Below are 16485 nucleotides of genomic sequence, written 5' to 3'. Positions count from 1 at the left end.
ATAAATACAGAGCACTTTTTTTTTTTTTTTTATGAGTCAGTGTTTCTCTGTATTGTTTTGGAGGCTGTCGGTCCAGCCTGGCCTCGAACTCACAGAGATCCGCCTGCCTCTGCCTCCCGAGTGCTGGGATTAAAGGTGTGCGCCACCACCGCCTGGCCAGAGCGCTTTTATATACATAAGATACATGAAAAATAAATCATAAGGAAATTCCTATCTCATTGCATTATGGTACTATCATTTCTAGTTTAGCTGTGCATATGTAGATTTAGAAATTGAAGCAATAAGGCCAGGTAAATGCCTAATGTAATTTGATTCACATACCATCCTGAAACTTACTTTCACTATTTCTGTTTGTTAGATTTCTGACTCCACAAATTGTATTTTCTCTTCAGAATATTGAGATGCCTCCAGTTAGGGTTACTTTAGCACCTCCACAAGGCTCATAGAGTATAGACAGGAGCCTCTACAAACTGTCTACAGTGACAGTGAAATGCACAGTATTACTGTTACTATATCTCCTGTGTGAGTTTGAGAGGCCATTTGTTCCCACTTTGAGAAGTATGGATTCTTCAGAAAACTGAGAAATCATGGCAGTTTCAAACAAGGAAAATAACCATAGTTTTGTGGCAGATAAGATATTAACAACTCAATCTTTCTATTCCTAATAGTGCCTCCCTTTATGTTCTTTTGCCATGAAAATTGTATTTGTTATATCACTCAAATTTTATGTTAAAAAAGCAAAAATCAAATAGTAAAGTATCTGTGTTATGTTATTAAAGTTTTTATTAGTCAAGTTTATTAAGGCATAATTTACATGTTGGCATTTTTGCTCTTTTTAAGTTGTACAATGTACGTTTTCCAAATGCTGTATACATGTGTGTAGCCATTAGGACCAGTGCAGATACAGAACATTTTATATCTTGGAAAATTTGTTTTCTTATTTCAGTCAGCTCTTGCCCTACACAAGTACTGATCTCCCTCTTTTGTAACTTCATGTTACTTTGTTTAGCTCTCTTATAAACAATTTATTATATGTATGTGTATTTGATGCATGTGCATGGGTGCTCATGTGCCTCAGTACTTGTATAGTGGTCAAAAGAGGACAACTTTGTGGAGTCAGTTCTCTCTTTCTACCTTAATGTGAGTTCTGGAGAGTGAATGTTAGGAGGCTTACATTTCAAGTTCTTACCTGCTGAACTATCTTGAAAGCCCTTATTTCTAATATTTCATAGAGGAAATCCATAAATATAGGACATTGGTTGCTCTGAAAAGCAACTGTTTCTTCTTGTGGCTATGCTACTAGTGTGCGCGCGCATCACATGCTCATTGGTTTGTGTGTGTATTATCCTAAGTGTGAAGATATTAATAGTTTATTTACTCACACATAGTATTAAAACATGCATATGTGACATGTTTGCATGTGTATGTGATTTTCATAAGGAAATCTTATATCAGAAACCTTTTATCTGTAAAATGCTATGCAGCTTTATGTTAAGCTTGTGATATGTTTGCGTCATCAATTTTACTGTGACATTTTGAGTCTCAATAAAAAGTATTATATATACATTATAGTATGTATATACATGAAATGTAGTGAGAAAAAGAGAGACTGAGAGGTTTGCCACATGGTAAATATGGCTGGGATTCTAGTTGGTTAGTTTGATTTCTGACTATTTCAGTTATCATTGTAAAAGAACAAAACTTTTAATTGAGTAAAAATGAACATGTAACAAGAATTTTACTCAAATAATGAGATTTACCTAAGTGTCAAAATAATGAATTAATAGTTGGATTATCCTTTTTTGTTTTAGTTGAGTTGTATTCCTGGGCCTTGTCCAACATCAGATGACTTAAAATATACCATGACTCGTTTAGCAGTAGATGGAGCTGATATTTATATTGTGGAACATGGTTGTGCTACAAATATAAAGGTAACCATTTGCTTATTTCTTAGACAGGGTAATTTCTTTTCTTTTTACCAAATCAAGTCTCCATATCTTGAAACATTTGTACTGTTTCATCTTATAGACTATTCATACTTTTTACTGTATGTTCTCTTGAACTATTGTTTCTGTTAGTAAGTCTACCACTTTCTCACTGTGGATTATTGTAACATTGATTCAAATAGCAGGTTGTATTTATGCCCATGGTACAGTATTTTTTAAAAAGGTAATACTTGGAGTCTACTTTAAAAGCTAGATGCCCTGGCACACATCTATACTACTAGCACTCCTATGGTAATGTCAGAGGCAGAGCAGTAGCAGAAATGAGAGATTCTGCCTCAACAGGGTGGAAGGAGAGAACCAACTTCTCAAAGTTGTCTTCTGATTTCCATGTGTATTCCCTTCCTCTCTTCTTCCCTCCCTCCTTCCCTCCTTTCCCCAATAAATAAATAAATAAATAAATAGTTACTTTGAATGTTTGTTGGTTTTACCCATTTATATTTACTTGTTGGCTTCTAAAAGCATTTGCTTACCCCTTCTGCTTTATGACTTGCCTTTTTTTTTTTCCTTTTTTAAAAATCAAGCCCTTATATTTGCCTGGGGGTTCATTACTTAATACTTTCAATACCCTACATTCACTTGTTCCTTTGTAGTTACATTCCTTTACGTGCATCTGCTCTTTATAAATCACTTACCTATTTAGATGTGTGTGGGGCATATAAATACTACATGTGTGGAGGTCAGAGGAAAACTAGTAGGGATTGTTCTTTCATTTCACCATATGGGTTCTGATTTAACTCCAGACCTGCCAGCATGTGTTCCTTCCCCACTTTGCCAATCTTGGCAGCCCTGCTTTAAATAGTTGGTTTTTTTGTTTTTAACATTTTTTATTTGTTTAGTGTGTGTCTGGGGTTTACAGACCTACTTACTCAGTGTCTAGGTGCTGGTGTTGAAAATCAGAAAACAACTTGTAAGATTTAGTTCCTTCCATCTATAGTTTGGTTGTGGGGATCCAACTCAGGTGCTCATGATTCGTGGCAAGCTCCCTTACCCACTGAGCCACCTCACTGACCCTTCCTGCTTACTTGTTATTGCATGTCTAATTTTCATATATTATTGAATTATACCCTTATTTCCTTTTTTTCATTTGCTAGTTTTCCTTTTCTCCCTTATTCATTTTGTTTCTTCAGGTAGTCACCAGTTCTATAGTTTTGCTAAGATACTTAAAATTCTGGAATGACTGCTTTGTTTCATTTTCTAATTCAACTTTAGATGGGTGCAGTTCGGGTTGCAAACTGTAACCTCCATAATCAGTCAGTTGGGGAAGGAATAAGTGCGGCAATTCAGGACTTTCAAATGAGACAGTATATTGAACAATTAAATAACTGCAGAATTGGACTTCAGCCAGCAGTACTACGGAGAGCCTACTGGCTGGAAGCTGGGTCAGCCAACTTAGGTCTTATAACAGTTGATATTGCATTAGCTGCTGATCATCATTCTAAACACGAGGCACAAAGACATTTTTTGGAAACTCATGATGCCAGAACTAGAAGGTGAGTCAAAGTCTTTTAAGAGTGGTGGTATCAGCATCCATTGAAAGTTACTTGATAATTTTAGAGGAAATTTTACAGTTGTGATGGATTAAAAATATTTTAAATACTTTATGTGATTGTGTTCCTGTACCTTGGTTAATGTACAAAGACCTGATACTTATAAGGAAATACATCATTTGAGGTTCTGTAGTTAGATAACACTATTTTTATGTTTTCTAAGTCTATACTATGTATTTTAACATTGACAAAATTTAAATTATGGTTTGTTTCTCTTGGCTTTGTGTTTCTAATTCATCACCCCCCCTCCTAGAAATCATTATACCATTATGTACTGCAAAAAACTTTTGACAGTCCTTCAAAACTTCAGGGATGAGTAAGAACATCTACAATTGATTTCATTTACCTTTAAGGAATGATTATACCTTTTAAAACAATTGTCAGAGCCTATTATTATTCTTAACTTATTCTCATCTTTCTTGCTGTGATACAGCTATGTTTTGTTTTGAAAGGTAAATTGATTAAAAAGATAATACTGCAATATTAAATGGTTTATTGTATTTTGATTTTGTATATTATTAACAATTGAGTTATAGTTGATTATCTACCATTTTTTAATTTCTTAATGAGTTTTGTCCTGTGTTGTATTTGTTTGTTTTATTTTGGGCTCTGTTTAGGTTGTGGTTTTTGTGGCCAGAAGATACCTTGAAGAATAAGAGGTGCAGAAACAAGTGTGGCTGTCTTGGTGGTTGCAGATTCTTTGGTGGCACAGTAACTGGCCTAGATTTCTTCAAACTTGAAGAGCTAACACCTTCCAGTAGCTCTGCATTTTCAAGCACAAGTGCGGAATCTGATATGTATTATGGCCAGTCTTTGCTACAGCCTGGAGAGTGGATCATTACTAAAGAAATCCCTAAAACTGTAGAAGGTAAGAAAAATGTGGTGTGTGTCTGGCACTAACCTTTTACCTCTGTCCTTGTGCCATGTTGAGAGAAGTATACTTGATTCTTTAAGTAGTGTTATAGATAGGGGTTAAAATAATCTATATTCAGTTTGCAAGTAACTTAAAGTCAGATAAATGTAGGCTTTGTGTTTTTTTTTTTTTTTTTTGAGGGTGGTGACATAGGGTCAGGCTAGATGTTCTATTCAGATTGCCTACTGTTAATAATGGACAGTTTTGCCTGCAAAGCTTATCCTAAGCATGTCCTCAAAAAAACATTTCCTGTAGCTCACTTTAGTTTACATTTATAGAATGACTTATCACTAGTAACATGTTACCAACTAATTTCCCAAGATACTTTTCTTACCAATAAAATTGAACATGTCAAGAAGAGACATTTTATCTTCTCTGAGTGTTTTTTGGGATGATGCTGTAGATACACTGGCTTGGCTTGAGCAGTAGCTGTTGTCTTTTCGCTAAAGACCTCAGAAGTGAGTTTTCCTTTGGGCTTCTTAGTTCTACATTTCTACAGTTAAGTTTAAGTTTATAGCTTAAAGTTGCCACATTACATAGATATGAAATGTTAACAAAATTTAGTACTTTCTCCTTAGGCTATTCTAAAAGATTTAGTCTTTTATTTATTTTTTTGGTATAATTTTAAAATAAAAGTAGTTTTAAGAGTTTTTATCAGATTGATTTGGTATACACAGAAGCTTTTGAAGGAAACAGCTAGACTGCCATGCTAAATTATTGTTTAATGGTAATGTGAAAATGTATACTTGTTATTTAGGGACATTTCGTTTCAGGAATGTTACTATCATATAAAACTCCCAAATATCTGAAATTTCTTAGGATTTAAAAAATAAAATGGATATTATCACATGACTGTCTTCTTGTAACCTTCTAGTCTAATAATGTTTCTTTCAAAGTGTTAACCTTGACATTCTTCTCATGTCTTTCTGAAGCTATCATATGAGGTAGATATTATACCTGTTTTTCATTTAGTATTTTTGAAACATGCTCTTGCTATCTAGTTAGCCTCAAGGATCACAATTCTCCTGCCTCTAGAGTTACAGACTTATTTTTCTTTTGGTGCCACCATGCCTGGTTTATCCCTGCTTTACAGAGTGGAAAATGAAGGGATTTTTGAGACTAAAGTACTAAGTCATACAGCCGGGTGTATGCCTGAGCAGAAGTGTAATCCAGATCACTAAAGATGCTTTGATATTCTCTCTACTATCTTAAAGTTGGCACTAATAATGAGGACTGCTTGATTTTTCTGAGCTGCAAATAAAAACCTAACCATCACGAACTCAAGGACGAATATGTATGGGAAATTTGTACCTGGTGCAAAGGGGGGAAAGTAGATGAAGGCCAATGTTAATTATAGTTTTTCCAGTGTTTAGTCTCCTTTGTGATTCTTAAGAGCAAATTATAGATACTAAATTACCCAGGATTCCTCCGTAAAGGAGATCGCAATTAGTGCCAATAGTATGTGGTTTCTGACACACTACACATCTGCACTTAGTGCCAGGAAGAAATAAACAAGTTTATACTGGTAGAGTTAAGGGTTCACTTAGTGCCTGTCATGTGGAAGTGAGTCAAACTTGTTTTTCTTTTGACTTTCAATGTTCTATTTTGCTTTGTTAAATCCATAAATCTTTTTTTTTTAACCTTTATTCTTTTCTCATACATTACGGCCTGACTGCATGTTTCCCCGCCTCCACTCTTTCCAGTCCCTCGCCATACCTCCCCTCTCCAAGATCAACTCCTCCTCTATTTCCACTCAGAAGAAAAGTGGGGGAGAGAAAGAGCAGCCCTTTCAGGGATATCCTCTGTACATGAACTAACAAGATAAAATAAGACTGGGCACAAACCCTCATATCATGACTGGATGAGGCCATACGAGGCAAAGGTTCCCAAGCTCAGACTATAGATTCACCTCCCACACACACACCCATAGTTAGGAGTCCCACAAGAACCAAGCTATGCAATCATAACATATATGCAGAGGACCTAGCTCAGACCCACACAGGGTCCATGTTTTTCGCTTTAGTATCTGTCAGCCCCTTTGAGCCCTGGCTTAGTTGATTCAGTGGCTTGTGTTCTCATAGTGTCCTCAATCCCTCTGGCTCCTACAATCCTCCCTCCTCCTCTTCTTTGTCTTTCCTCTGGCCCAGCTTAATGTTTGGCTGTGGGTCTCTGTATCTGCTCCTATCAGTTGCTAAATGACTCCTCTCTGATGACAGTTGGGCTAGGCACCACCTATGACTATAGCAGACTATCATTAGTAATCAATTCATTGATTTTTTTTTCTCCAGTCATGTTTGGTTATATCCTGGGACTCTGGGCTGCCCTGCCTCTGGTTCCTAGCCATCTGGGCAGTGTCAGGTGTGCCACATTTTTCATATATTCCTTCAAAAATGTTTACAGTAACTTAACCCACATTTTATTTGTTTAGGTAATATGAATGGAATGAAGAGGAAAGAATGGGAAAACAAATCAGTGGGACTAGAAGTAGAGAGAAAAACTCAGCACCTTAGTCTTCAGGTGCCCTTACGGTCTCACAGTTCATCCTCTTCCTCAGAGGAGAATAGCAGCTCCAGTGCTGCACAGCCATTACTGGCTGGTGAGAAGGAAAGCCCCTCTTCTGTTGCTGATGACCACTTGGTTCAGAAAGATTTCTTACATGGTACCAAAAGAGATGATGGTCAAGCAAGGTCAGTATTCAGTTAGATTTAAAAACTGGGTGGTACCTGGATTATAATTACTTAAAATAGCACAAATTACTTAAAAAGTAGCGCAAAAACTTCTTTCCTCTCTACTCTCTCATTTTAGATTTTATTCCTTGAACTTAGACATATATATAATATCAATAAAATTAACATACTCTTTGCAGAGATGGTAGAAAATGCAAAGATTTATTTATAATGCAAATATTTCTTTTTTTTGTTTTTTTGTTTTTTGTTTTGGTTTTTTGAGACAGGGTTTCTCTGTATTGTTTTGGAGCCTGTCCTGGAACTCGCTTGGTAGACCAGGCTTGGTCTCGAACTCACAGAGATCCACCTGCCTCTGCCTCCCGAGTGCTGGGATTAAAGGCGTGTGCCACCACCGCCCGGCTGCAAATATTTCTTATCCTACCAGTAGGTGAATTTTTATTACTATTCATATACTGCCTTCTACTTTGTTGAGCGTTTTTGGTCTTCTTAGTATATTAACAGTTGAACACTCCCTTCTTTTGAATTTTCCTTGCTTTACAAGGTGTGACCCTTTAATTCACCTTTCAGAGTTTGCTCCTACCTTCTTGGCTGTATCTTCTGTCTCCATTACCAAGCACTCCACTTTGCTTTCCTTCCTGTTCTTCATTTTTCTACAGCCTGACATTTGTTGAATGGTGGCATTCCTCTGAATTATGTTCTGATTCTTTCTCCATTCATTCTAGGCAATTTCTCTAGCCATTCTCAGTAGCTGTTGGGCTTAATTACGACTGTAGCTAACATCTTCAAATGTAAAAACTACAGTCAAAACCTTTGTCCCTCCAGCCTAGGTACCTTGATATTTTTGTTTGGATGCTTCATGGAGACCTTAAATTCAGTGTCATTAAAATGATTGTTTTAGCCACAGTTCTTTAGAGCAGTGGTTCTCAACCTTTCTAATGCTGTGACCCTTTAATACAGTTCCTCATGTTATGGTAACCCTCAACCATAAAATGTATTTCATTGCTACTTCATAACTATAATGTGCTACTGTCATGAATCATAATGTAAATATTTTTTGAGATAGATTTTCCAAGGGGTTATGACCCACAGGTTAAGAACCATTGCTCTAGAGGAACAGCTGATAGGGTGGGCAGGTGTGTGTGTGTGTGTGTGTGTGTGTGTGTGTGTGTGTGTGTGTGTGTATGTATGTATGTATGTATGTATGTATGTATGTATGTATGTCTTGTGTGTTCTCTGCAAGAGCAGTAAGCACTCTTAATCCCTGAGTCATCTCTAGCCCACAGTCCTTCCCTTAATCAGACACCATAAGTGTATATTGCTGGATGAGCTTTTAGGAGATTTGGAAAGAAAAAGAACCCTGTAAATGTGCTAGTGTTCCTGAATGTCTTTGGATTTTTATGATATTTAAGATGCTTTGTTTTTGTTTTATGATTATTTTTATTAGCTTTATGGGGAATATGAATTCATGTTGTAATGTTTCGCTATTTTGAATCAATAGTATATTGTAAAATTCTAGATTTTCTTTTGTAAAAAGATAAAATTACTAAAATGAGTTTATAAGTACTTTATGTTTATGATGTGCTGAAAATAGAAATACTTTTTCTCTCTGTTTTAGTATTCCTACAGAAATTTCAGGAACCAGCCCTGTATCTCCTAATACCCAAGACAAGTCAGTAGGACAGTCTCCGCTCAGATCTCCTTTGAAGCGGCAAGCCTCTGTATGTTCCACCCGACTTGGTAGTACTAAGAGTCTCACTGCTGCTTTTTATGGAGACAAACAGCCTGTTACAGTTGGAGTCCAGTTTAGTAGTGATGTCTCTCGAAGTGATGAGAATGTACTAGACTCACCAAAACAGAGGAGAAGTTTTGGTTCATTCCCATACACACCATCAGCTGACTCTAATTCATTCCATCAGTATCGGTCAATGGATTCCAGTATGTCAATGGCTGATAGTGAAGCCTACTTTTCTGCAGCTGAGGAATTTGAGCCTATTAGCAGTGATGAAGGCCCTGGAACTTATCCTGGTAGAAAAAAGAAGAAAAAGCAAATGCAACAGATTGACTACAGCAGGGGTTCCATATACCACAGTGTAGAAGGACCCCTTACTGTACATGGAGAAAGCGTTACAGATCCCCGAACCCTTCCATTCAAAGCTCATCCTTCCCAGGCTTCCTTTGTTTCTGCATTAGGTGGTGAAGATGAAGTAATAGAACATCTGTACATTGTAGAAGGTGAGAAACCAAGAGAGATTGAGCAGACCACATCTCAGCAGCCTGTGATGAGTTGCTATCAGACTTACCTTACCCAGTTTCAGGTAATTAACTGGTCAGTCAGACATCCTACCAACAAAAGAACCTCCAAGTCCTCATTGCATCGCCCTCTTGACCTAGATACGCCAACCAGTGAAGAAAGCTCATCATCATTTGAACAGCTTTCTGTTCCAACATTTAAGGTATAAATCAAATCATTATTTTCCATTAACATATAGTAAAAATATATTTTTTTGTTTTTGTTTTTTGAGACAGGGTTTCTCTGTATTGCTTTGGAGCCCACCCTGGAACTAGCTCTTATAGACCAGGCTGGCCTCAGACTCACAGAAATCCACCTGCCTCTGCCTCCCTGAGTGTTGGGATTAAAGGCATCTGCCACCAAAGCCCGGCCAGTTAAACCATTTTTAAGTTGTTTTCAGAACTACTGAGTCATTTTAACTATCCTTGTGACATATACTTTCTGTTGTATATGACTTCATATACAACAATTAGGTGACAGGGTTATTCTTGAGTATTATAAATTTAAACGGATTGAAGATGGCTTAAGGTTTCATTGTGTTAATGTAGTAAATTAACATGTAGCATAATCTGTATTTCCAGTATGCCTAAGATTAGTATCGAATCTCCTTTGTGAGCTCATATTTCCTATTTCTTAAAAATAAGATTTTGGAGGCTAGAGAGATGGCTCAGTTGTTAAGAGCATATAATGTTCTTCTAGAGGACTGGTATTCTGTTTTCAGCTCACAACCACCTGTAATTTCAGCTCTTGGGGATTTAGGTCTCTCTTGGCCTCCACAGTTACCTGTACTCATGTACCAATACACACAGTCACAGATATATATATATATATATATACATAATTAAAAATAAAAAGATACTTAAAAAGTAAGATTTTGGAATTATTTTGTTATTAACTGCTTCAGTTCAATTAATGAATAATTTAGTGTGAATGTGGTTTTTCTAAACAACTTGACAAAAACCAAAAGCATTTCAAAATATATTTAGTGATATCAGCCAGTATGAAAATTCTTATCTTTAAAACAATGAACTATAAAACAGTTTTATAATGTTAAAGATTAAGGTATATAAAGTCTATGGGCCTAATGAACAATGTTGGGCAATTTTTCTAGTATATGTATGTGTGTATTGCATTACTCTCCCTCTGTCTTGTTTTTGAGGGTGGAAGTCTCACTAAACTTCGAGATTGCTCTTTTATGGGGGTAGTCGAGTTGGCCATTGAACTCCCAGGATATTCCTGTCTCCCATGGTGCTCATCATTAGGGTTATAGGCACATGTTTCCATGCTCTTCTTTTTACATGGGGCCTGGGGATACAAACTCGGGTCATTGTGTTTAAACAAGCACTTTACCCAGTAAACCACATTCCCCAGCCCAGGGCATTGTATTTTAGCTGAAAATTGTAAAAGGACTCATTGAGAATGAGAATCAGGCCCAGGGCCTCCAGATTATAGGCAAAGATAATGGTTCTCTAGGCTTCCATGTATGTAGTTGAGAAGACTAAAATCAGCTTCAGGAAGAACTAACTCAGTGTAAAAAAGAATTCACAGATTAAAGACATTTGAAATTCCTGTTTCAGTCATGTCTTCTTATTCTACCCACACAACTTTGTCACTCACTTGGGGAAAGCACAAAGTTGCCCATTGATTATTTTCTGTTAAATATTTGTATTGAATATAGTAAGATTACAATAGCAGGGTAACTTTGGGTATTCACAAATATTGTTTATCATAACAATAAGAAAAAATTAAAAATTTAATCTATAAACAACATTTTGTCCTATTCTAGGTTATCAAACAGGGACTCACTGCTAATTCTTTGCTAGACAGAGGGATGCAACTTTCAGGATCAAGTTCAAAGTAAGAATTTACACTCTTAATTTTTTTATTTTTTAGATATAGGGTCTTACTGTGTTGCCCAGCTTGATCTTGAAGAATTCTGGGGCTAAAGGAATATTCCTGCCTCAGTATTCCAAGTAGCTAAGACTAGATGTGCCTTAAAATTACATTTTAAAAGTTTAGAGTCATATTCTTCTTGATTGTGAGATTAATAGAGTTTATTTTGAGTAATAGCCATTTTGTGATTTAGGCCCTATTTTAAGAGTAAATTACCCCAGCCGGGCAGTGGTGGCGCTCGCCTTTAATCCCAGCACTCGGGAGGCAGAGGCAGGTGGATCTCTGAGTTCGAGACCAGCCTTGTCTACCGAGCGAGTTCCAGGACATGGTCCAAAAAACAATACAGAGAAACCCTGTCTCGGAAAAAAAAAAAAAAAAAAAAAAAAGAATAAATGACCCCAGTAATTTATCTCAAGTAAGTGAATATATGGAAAATATTTTTTGTCGTGATATAATTGGCAACTTTGACAAATTTGCAGTTTAGTATCTCATTTGGCATGGTTTTGAAAAGTGTTTAGATTTGAAATATTAGTCTCCATGAGATTTTTCACTGAAATAAATATGAATTTTTACTTACTTTAAGGAAGCTCAAACTTTCTATTCTTGTTTATATTCTTTTAAATACATATTTTCTGATTAAACTGTATAGCACACCATATACTCCACTAGACAAGAAAAATGTTGATAATACGGATGATGAAACATTAACAGAGGAGTGGACCCTGGACCAGCCTGTTGCTCAGACCAAGACAACAGCCATTGTTGAAGTAAAAGGAACTGTTGATGTTGTTCTAACTCCACTGGTGGCAGAAGCCTTAGACAGGTATTAACTTTGTCTAAAAATATAGCTACTGCTTTATAAAGAGACTGCTTTTCATGACATAAGTAAATGTGATAGTGTTCATTTAAGAATTTATTAACTAGCTGTTTTGGGTAAAAATAGAAAGATTTTAAAGAGGTCATGTTTCTTTTCAAACTAAGTATTTTGTAATATCATAATAGTTATAATATATTTTGTCTTTTACATTTGGAATAACAAGCAGAAAATGATCAAATTCTTGGGAGGTAATTATTTCATATTCTTTCCAGTTAATTGAAGAGATAAAGGGAAAATAATAGTTATGCTGTTATATGTAAGGCGTATATAGTCTATTGAAGGAGATAAAATGGACACATTTGACAAGGGATGTATATTTAGAATATATAGAATAGAATGCCAAAAATCTATTAGCAAATAAACAATCCAATTAAAAACAGGCAGTAGAGCCAGGCGTTGGTGGTGCACCCCGTTAATCCCAGCACTTGGGAGGCAGAGGCAGGTGGATCTCTGTCAGTTTGAGACCAGCCTGGTCTACAGAGTGCGTTCCAGGACAGGCTCCAAAACAATACAGAGAAACCCTATCTCGAAAAACAAAACAAACAAACAAAATAGTCAGTAGACCTAAGTAGACATTTCTCAGCATTGATGCAGAAATGCCAAAAGTTATTTGAAAAAATTACTAATCACTGGGGAAAGCCAACTAAAACTATAGTGAGATATTACCTCACCCCAGCAACAATGACCATTACAAAGGAAAGGGACTGTTGTACATTGTTTATGGGAATGTAAGTTAATACAGCCCTGTATTGAACTTCTTCACAAAGCAAAAGACAAAATTACCGTGATTCAGCAACCCTATCAGTGGGATATTTGCAAAAGAAATGAAAATAGTATGTTGAAGAAATAGCTTCCTTCTTTGTGCACCAGCACTGTTTACAGTAACTAAGAAATGGAAATGACCCATGTCTACTAACTGACAAAATTTAATACATTGATGCAGTGGAATATTGTTTAGCTATAAGACAGTTAAATCCTGTTATTTGTGACAATATGGGTGGAACTGAAGGTCAATAGGTTAAGTCAAATAAGCCAGGCACAGACAAGCTGTACATGAATAACTTCATGTGGAATCTTAAACAGTTTCATCTCAGAATTTTAATGGTAGAATAGTGATGATGAGTTCAGAAAGAGTCCTTGAGAAAAGAGACAGAGGAATGTTGATTGATTGGTTAGAAGCTCTGATATGCATAGAAGGATTCTTTTTAAAGTTTTCATCTTAAATGACATAATATCCACATGGTACCCAGTTAGTATGTACAATCCTAATGTTTTTATATATCAGCTAAAAATAAATTAAAAAACAAAGTTTCAGATGTCAGTGTAAAATGGAAGTCTGTAGAAAATATTATCCACTATTTGTTTGTGGTGGGGCCAAATGTTCCTGCCCAATTTCAGGGTTTTGGGGGTGATGGTAGCTTTGAAATTTCGTAATGTTTTCCCTGTAGAATTTCTAAAGAGGTAATTTGGGATTTTGTGTTTCAGTATTGAAGAACTGTAAATATTTAGATGGTGGTAAGTTTCATTGATTGTTTGGTAAAATAAGTCATAGTATTAAATGAAATTTTCATTTTTCATTTTCTTTTCTCTTCCATCAGATATATTGAAGCTATGGTTCATTGTGCTAGTACCCGGCACCCAGCTGCAATTGTAGATGATCTTCACACTAAAGTTCTTAGAGAAGCCATCCAAAATAGCAAGACTACCTTCTCAGAAAATGTAAGAAGTTTTTGATTCATGGGCATAGCAAGTTGGGTATTCACCATGTGTTAGAATATCCAAACGTGAATATATTAAATTTTATCAGTAAGTTAAATTGAAGTCTAGCACAAATAACTACTGTGGATTAAGTAGTAGTACTTAAAACTTATAACTATTTTTTCTTTTATTTTGAAAGTAGCTTAGTTCCAAGCCTTTCTAACAAGTCTTGTCCTTAAGTGATGAAAACAAGTTTAAGATTAATTTTATTTTAAATACTCAGAAAGAGCAGTATATGCTCTTAAATGCCAACCATTTCTCCATCCCCATGGTGAACATTTTTTTAGAATTAATATTTTAGTACCTTAAGAACCATAGGTACATATATTTTTAATTTCCTTTTATTTTTATGTTTTTCTTGTTCATCCCAGTGAATTGGATAACCTCCCTATTCTGTGATACCTCTACAGTACTGTCATTCTGGCTGTGACACAAGTTGCTTAGCAGTCACGGTTTAGTGCTCTTTTGATGATTCTCTTTAGATTTTCAAATTTATCTGTATCACATTTAGATTAGTACCAAAGTAGAGGTGAAAGTGAGCCTGAATGTTTCTGGTGAGCCAGTTTGCTACTCATCCTATGTTGGCTTTTCATGTGCTACATTCAGGTAGTTATGGTAGAACAATTTGAAAAAGGAAGTTTGAATTATTCCCAGCCAATGAGGGGCCTGTTGTCAGGAACAAAGTCAGCCTTTAAGACTGCAGAGTTCAGTTTGTCTGAAATTAATAATAGTAATTATGGACTGTTATAAAAGTACAGTATTTCCAGCTTTGTTTCTCTATAGGTGGATTTCATTTTAGTATATAGTAGTTTTTCATACTGGCAAGCTGGTCCTGTAGACTGGGGGAGGGGTAATAATACAATGAATACACATGGTGGTGTGGATGATATAGACCCTATGAAATGTCTGGAGAATAATTTCATTCAATCTTTTCAGTTGTCCCCCAAGCAAGATGTTCGAGGAACAAAAACTGAGCATTCTGTGATAGGAACAACTAACCAGGGACAAATTCAGACAAATGTTGCAACGAAGCAAGATAATGTGACAATTAAAGGTCTTCAGGCTAATGTGAGCATACCAAAGGTAATGTTAAGCTTTTCAGAACCATTTTTCTGATTTAGGAGAGCATATTTAGTTTATTTTACCTTTTACATTTACCAAAGGGAATGTGAGTGAAACAGTTTGCAATATCAAAAGATATATTCCATTCTCTTGATGATGTAATGTACATTTAGTATATTTAAAATAGCTTACTATAGCAGACTGTTAGTAAATACCTAGTAATATGTTTCATATCCAATAAAAGTTTGATTTTGGCTTTTTTTTTGTTTGAGAATTTCATGGATGCATATAGTACATTTTGATCAAATCCTCCCCAATTCCTTCTCCATGAACTCCTCCCCACCCCTCCCTACCCCTTTTCTCTTCCATTTTCATGTGTGTGCTCTTTTTCTAAATTCACTGAGTCAACAATTCTGTCAGTGTGAGCATGCCTATCAGGGGCTACATTCCTGAAGAAAACTGACTCTCCCATGACAGCTATGAATTGTCTCAAGCCCCTCCGATAGGGTTAGGACTTTGTTGAGCCAATATCATGCTGGGATTTTGACTAGTTTGATTTTTCTTGTTGTTGTTTCTTAGTATTATTTTTTTAATTGGAAAAATCTTTTTCACCAGTGTATTTTGATCATTTTTTTTCACTTCCCCAATTTATCCCAGATTGCTCCCCACCACCCTACCTACCCAATTTTATGCTTTTTCCTTCTCTCTTTAAGATATAAAAAAACATATAAAAAAATGGAAATCAAAGTAAACAAGCAAAGTCCAAGAAGTAAAAGAAATGCCTAGCCAAAGCAAAATGAGACAAAAAGTCTATAAATATCGATTGAGTTCGTTTTGTGTTGGTCAACTTCTAGGCATGGAATCTGACCTAAAATGTGATTAATATACCCAGTGAAACTCCATTGAAGAAAACCAGTTTTTCCTTTGCTAGTGGGTATTAGTTGCAGATAGCTTTTTGCTTACGGGTGGGACCTCATATCCCCTTCCCACTCTCAGTGTTAGGATCACATCTGGCTTTAACTTATGATTATTCCTGTAAATGCTGCCACTGTGAGTTCATATTTCCATCAGTCCTGCTGTGTCTGGAAGACCATGTTTCCTTGGGGGGTCAACCATCACCTTTGGCTCTTAAAATCTTTCCACCTCCTCTTTGATCCTTGAGGGGAAGGGTTCATTAAAACTATCCCATTTAGGATGTTGTGCTCCAAAGTTGCATGCTTCTGTGTTAATCACCATCAACTACAAAAAGAAGCTTCTCTGAGAGGGGTTAAGTGAAGCTTTAATCTATGTATATAGCAATATGTCATTAGGAGTCATTTTTCTTTTTGAAGCTCCAATTTATGGGCATAGCAGTATGTCGTTAGAAATCATTTTATTGCTATGTTCCTTTAGCAGAATAATAGTAGTAGGCTTTTTCCATAGTCCCATGACTACTCCTTATCTAGTAGTCTA

At 36.0% G+C, this 16485-nt stretch overlaps 1 protein-coding gene across 10 annotated transcripts in view; it reads left to right on the top strand.

The window, feature by feature from the left end:
• The window catches only part of Kiaa1109 (KIAA1109 ortholog), a 176273-nt gene that overhangs the window by 50781 nt on the left and 109007 nt on the right, over window positions 1–16485 (top strand). For all 10 annotated transcript variants that reach the window (XM_040754477.1, XM_040754482.1, XM_040754479.1 and 7 more), the window contains exons 25-33: window positions 1812–1931; window positions 3216–3496; window positions 4171–4421; window positions 6895–7153; window positions 8769–9606; window positions 11230–11300; window positions 11986–12159; window positions 13812–13932; window positions 14908–15054. In XM_040754477.1, coding sequence (XP_040610411.1) covers window positions 1812–1931; window positions 3216–3496; window positions 4171–4421; window positions 6895–7153; window positions 8769–9606; window positions 11230–11300; window positions 11986–12159; window positions 13812–13932; window positions 14908–15054 — 2262 coding nt within the window. The remainder of the gene's footprint in view (window positions 1–1811; window positions 1932–3215; window positions 3497–4170; window positions 4422–6894; window positions 7154–8768; window positions 9607–11229; window positions 11301–11985; window positions 12160–13811; window positions 13933–14907; window positions 15055–16485) is intronic.

This window comes from Mesocricetus auratus, unplaced genomic scaffold (assembly GCF_017639785.1).
Source record: "Mesocricetus auratus isolate SY011 unplaced genomic scaffold, BCM_Maur_2.0 Super-Scaffold_100011, whole genome shotgun sequence".
NCBI classification, from domain to species: domain Eukaryota; kingdom Metazoa; phylum Chordata; class Mammalia; order Rodentia; family Cricetidae; genus Mesocricetus; species Mesocricetus auratus.
This window is presented reverse-complemented; position numbering and strand designations above follow the sequence as displayed.